The sequence below is a fragment of the Prunus persica genome, chromosome G7 (genome assembly GCF_000346465.2).
Source record: "Prunus persica cultivar Lovell chromosome G7, Prunus_persica_NCBIv2, whole genome shotgun sequence".
Lineage (NCBI taxonomy): Eukaryota > Viridiplantae > Streptophyta > Magnoliopsida > Rosales > Rosaceae > Prunus > Prunus persica.
The window spans coordinates 7439824-7444640 of NC_034015.1; the positions used below are offsets into that span (position 1 = coordinate 7439824).

Below are 4817 nucleotides of genomic sequence, written 5' to 3' on the forward strand. Positions count from 1 at the left end.
TATAATATAATATTTCAAAGAACAAAAATTGATGAAACTAAACATATGGAAACAAAGAGTTCTCAAAAAAAAATTTAAAAGAAACCAAACAAACGTTCTTATCTTAGACAAAAAAAAGACCTGGCAGTGGCAGCAACACACATTGGAAAGCTTTAGCAATTTGAAGGTCTTTTCTTTGTGTCATTCTTTTTTATAAATAGATGTATAATAGGAATTTTGTGAGAGACATCTTTGTTAATTTATTTTTCTTTTTATTTGATTTAACAAAAAACTCAACAGAGATTCTTGTTCTTCACAATTAGAAATTTGAAGTTTCAAGTTGAAGAAAAAAATGCTCAAAATCCTAGTTTTATTGTTATTGTTCGTGTTTTTATAAAAATTAAAAATTGTTACCTAATAAAATTAATTTGTTGATAAAAAAAATTTGTAATTTTAGTTTTTAATTTGTCTAAAAGGGCACTCTCTAGAAATTCACCCTAGGCCTTAGAAAATCCAGGACCGGCTCTACCCTCATAAGCGTACACTTGCAATACTTGGGTCGGATGAGCAACTCGAATCTTTCCTTGATAAAAGAAAACAAATTGGAACACAAACTCAAGAATGTGGAGGAGAAAATAATGAAGAAAGGTGCCAAAAATATCTCTCCAACGCTTTTCTTTTTGGTGTGTATTGACTCCGGTGAATGTTGGGTTATTAAGAAAGCAATTAAACCACATTTGCACGTTAAGAACAAAACTGAAGGCTATTGCTCAAATAGTAAAATCTGATCCCAACTGAGCAATTAACTCATGCAATAAAGTTTTGGAATCAAAACCTTCAACCACTATTGTAAAACCAAAGGCATTTAACTTATTTAAATGATAAAATAAAATGATACAAAAAGTTAATGGAAATAAACCAATAAAGACCACAAACACAAAGGAGATATCAAAACCAACAACAAATTAATGTCCAATTTATTCAAAACCAATACGAAAGAAGTTTATAATTTTCATAAAATAGAATTAAATCAAACATTTAAAATTTCACTTTCAACATAAATTAGATAAATTAATTTTGTATTTTGAAATACTCACAAAAATTCCAACAAAGTGTGGCAGCCATCATGAAGAAACCACCGGATACACGCGGGTGCAATTTGAGCCAACAAAGTCAACAATGGCTGCTGCTACAGTCCACATTTGTTGCCAATTTTCAACAATATGCTATCCAACTCTTGTATGAAATATTCTTCTTCATTATTCAAAGTAATCTGGTCCAAAATCAATATTATTCCCAACTTAACAATCTAGGTCTAATATTGTGAGTACTCCATGGACTCATCCAGGTTGTCCATGTATTGGTTTGGGGAATATGGTGGGTTGTTGGGGGGAGAGAGAGAGGAGGAGTGGTAGAGAATAGTGCATGTGGTAGATTGTGATATTATCTGACCACGTCTAGTAGTTACTGAAATTGCTACTTACAACTTCAAAGCATTATCTGGCTGAAGTGCTGATGTGGGATTGAACTATTTACCCCACAACTTACTCAAATTGACTTGGAAGTCTTTGCATGCATGATCGTCGTGTATCATTGACTTTAGAACTCTTTTTTTTTTTTTCTTTATCAAACTTGGAAAAAGGTCGTTTAAAGTTTGCACAATTTGTGTAGGTAGGAACCTGATTATGGAAAATTTTCATTCTTGTTACTGTGTCCGCGATGGCACATAATTTCGAACAACCATCTGAATTCTCATTTACTCCTATATATAGGGCATCTCTGTATCATCTCATTGCATAAGAATCATGGGGCACAATAGTGCTTCCATCCAACTTGTCTTACTAATTACACTGTCAGGAATTTTATCCCTTAAAACCATTCAACTTGGTTTCTGAGTGCTGATCATAATGTGGGATGCATAGATATAGAGATGAAAGCCCTTCTCAAGCTCAAACAAGGCCTCACAGATCCTTCCGACCGGCTTTCGTCTTGGGTGGGAGAAGATTGCTGCAAATGGAGTGGTGTGGGCTGCAACAACATAACTGGACATGTCAACAGGCTCGATCTTCGCAATGGTGATGGAGCAACAGATCATGCATTTGGTGGTGAGATCAACCCTTCTTTGCTTGTTTTGAAAGATTTTGGTTTACTTGGATTTGAGCATGAATTACTTTGGAGGTGTCCAACTTCCAAGTTTCTTTGGATCACTAGAGAAACTGAAATACCTCAATCTCTCTGGTGCATCTTTTGGTGGAATCATTCCCCACAATCTTGGAAACCTCTCAAGGTTGCTTTATCTTGATCTTAATAATGACCATGATGACCCAATTGAGACTGACCTTCAGTGGCTTGCAACTCTTTCTTCCTTAAAATACCTTAACTTGGGAGGAGTGGACCTTGCCAAGGCTGCATCCTATTGGCTTCCCACTGTTAATATGCTCCCTTCACTTGTTGAATTGCATTTGCCCTTTTGTGGACTTTCCATCCTTCCTCTCACTCTTCCTTCTATCAATTTTACATCCCTTTCGGTTCTTGATCTCTCTAGCAACGGTTTGAACTCCACAATACCTCCCTGGTTGTTCAATCTCACTGAACTAGAGATGTTGGATTTGACAGATAGCAGTCTGACAGGAAAACTGCCTGATTCTTTGGGATATCTTAAAAGCTTGAAATACCTCCACTTGTCAGATAACTCATTTCAGGGTTCAATCCCAAAATCGATTGGAAACTTGACATCTTTGGAGGAGTTTTACCTTGGATGGAATCAAATGATTGGGATCATCCCAGAAAGTCTTTGGGAGCTCTCATCGCTGGTTTCACTTGATATCTATGGCAACACCTGGGAAGGTGCCATTACAGATGCTCATTTTGCGAAACTTGGAGGCCTGAGAAAATTATCAATTGGAAATAATTCCCCTAACATTTCCTTGGTTTTCAACATAAGTTCTGATTGGATACCTCCTTTCAAATTAAGATTCTTGTACATTAGATCATGCCAACTAGGTCCCAAATTTCCTGCATGGCTTAGAAATCAGACTGAGTTGACCACGGTGGTACTTCGAAATGCTATGCTTTCAGACACCATACCAGATTGGTTTTGGCAGTTGGATTTGCAATTAGATATTCTAGATGTCGCTTATAATCAATTAAGCGGCAGGCTGCCGAATTCATTAAGATTCAGCTATTCTTCCACTGTTGATTTGACTTCAAACCGCTTTGAAGGCCCACTTCCACTCTGGTCCTCAAACATTACCTGGCTGTATCTTAGAGATAATATATTTTCGGGGCCAATTCCTCATAACATTGGTCAAGTGATGCCCAATTTGACATATCTAGACATTTCTAGGAACTCTTTGAGTGGAAGCATTCCCCTGTCCTGTGGTAATTTAAGCCAATTAGAATTCATGTTTATCTCAAATAACCACTTGTCTGGTGAGATTCCTCATTTTTGGAACAATATACCGTTATTGTTTATTGTAGACATGTCGGACAACAGTCTCTCTGGTACAATCCCAAGATCCTTAGGCTCTCTTACTTTACTCATGTTCTTGATCCTCTCTAGCAACAACCTTTCAGGTGAAGTCCCTTCCTTTAAAAACTGCACTTACCTTAATATTCTTGATCTTGGTGATAACAAGTTTTCTGGACCGATTCTGGCTTCTATCGGAGAAAGCATGCCCTGTTTACAGATTCTAAGCTTGAGGTCCAACTCATTTACTGGAAGCATCCCCTTGAAATTATGTGGCCTTCCCACTCTCCATATATTGGACCTCTCACACAACAATCTTTCCGGAAATATTCCTCACTGCATAGGTAATTTGAGTGGCTTGAAATCTGATTACACATCTGAAGATACAAATGCCTTCGGTTACCAGGGAGGATTGGAGGTGGTGTTAAAAGGAAGAGTGCTTGAATATGACTCCATCCTTTACCTTGTTAAGAGCATTGATCTCTCGGACAATAACTTGTCAGGAGAGATACCTGTGGGGATAACAAGCCTAATAAAGTTGGGCACCTTAAATTTGTCCATGAATCATTTGACAGGAAATATACCACCAAATATCGGAAACTTGGGGTTGGTAGAAACTCTTGACCTATCAATGAACAAACTTTCAGGTTCAATTCCACAGAGCATGGTTTCTTTAACATTTTTGAGTCATCTGAACCTGTCATACAATAACTTGTCCGGGAAAATTCCAACGGGTAACCAGCTTCGGACCTTTGTTGATCCGTCAATTTATGAGGGCAATGCCGATCTTAGCGGGTGTCCATTACCAGCTGGTTGCCAAGACAATGAAGAAGCACCTCAAGTTCCAAGTGGAGATGGAGGAGAGGATGATGATAGTAAACTTGAAAAGCTACAGTTCGTCATCAGCATGGTGATAGGTTTCTGTGCAGGGTTCTGGGGAGTTTTTGGGACTTTGGCCATGAAGAGGTCTTGGAGATATGCCTATTTTCTCTTCCTTGACAAAGTGAAAGATGCTATCCTTGATTTTGTCTCAGCCATTGGTACTTATCTGCAAAAAAGATCATAGAGCACAGAAGAAGCTACAAATGCGAAGGCATATATGTATGCAAGCAAATAAAGCAATGTTTAGTATTGTCCTTCACAAATTTCTAAGTTCATTGTAATATGCATTTATACTCGTATGTGTTGTGCTAGAAGCACCACGCCTAAAGGAAATAATTGCTTCAATACATTTCGAAATCAATAAACTTCCACTGGAGCAGGTGTTGCTAACCCAAGGATAAGAAAATAAATGTAAAAACAAGAAAATAAAATATTTAACGAGGTTCCTCACAACAAGTATAACTGGGTATGTCCCTAGTGCAGCATG

General features: G+C 37.6%; 1 protein-coding gene across 1 annotated transcript; it reads left to right on the forward strand.

Moving 5' to 3' along the window:
• On the forward strand, positions 2811–4552 carry LOC18771213 (receptor-like protein 12). Its single transcript, XM_020568680.1, has one exon. It carries the CDS (start codon positions 3048–3050, stop codon positions 4512–4514), a length of 1467 nt encoding a protein of 488 aa, XP_020424269.1. The 5' UTR covers positions 2811–3047; the 3' UTR covers positions 4515–4552.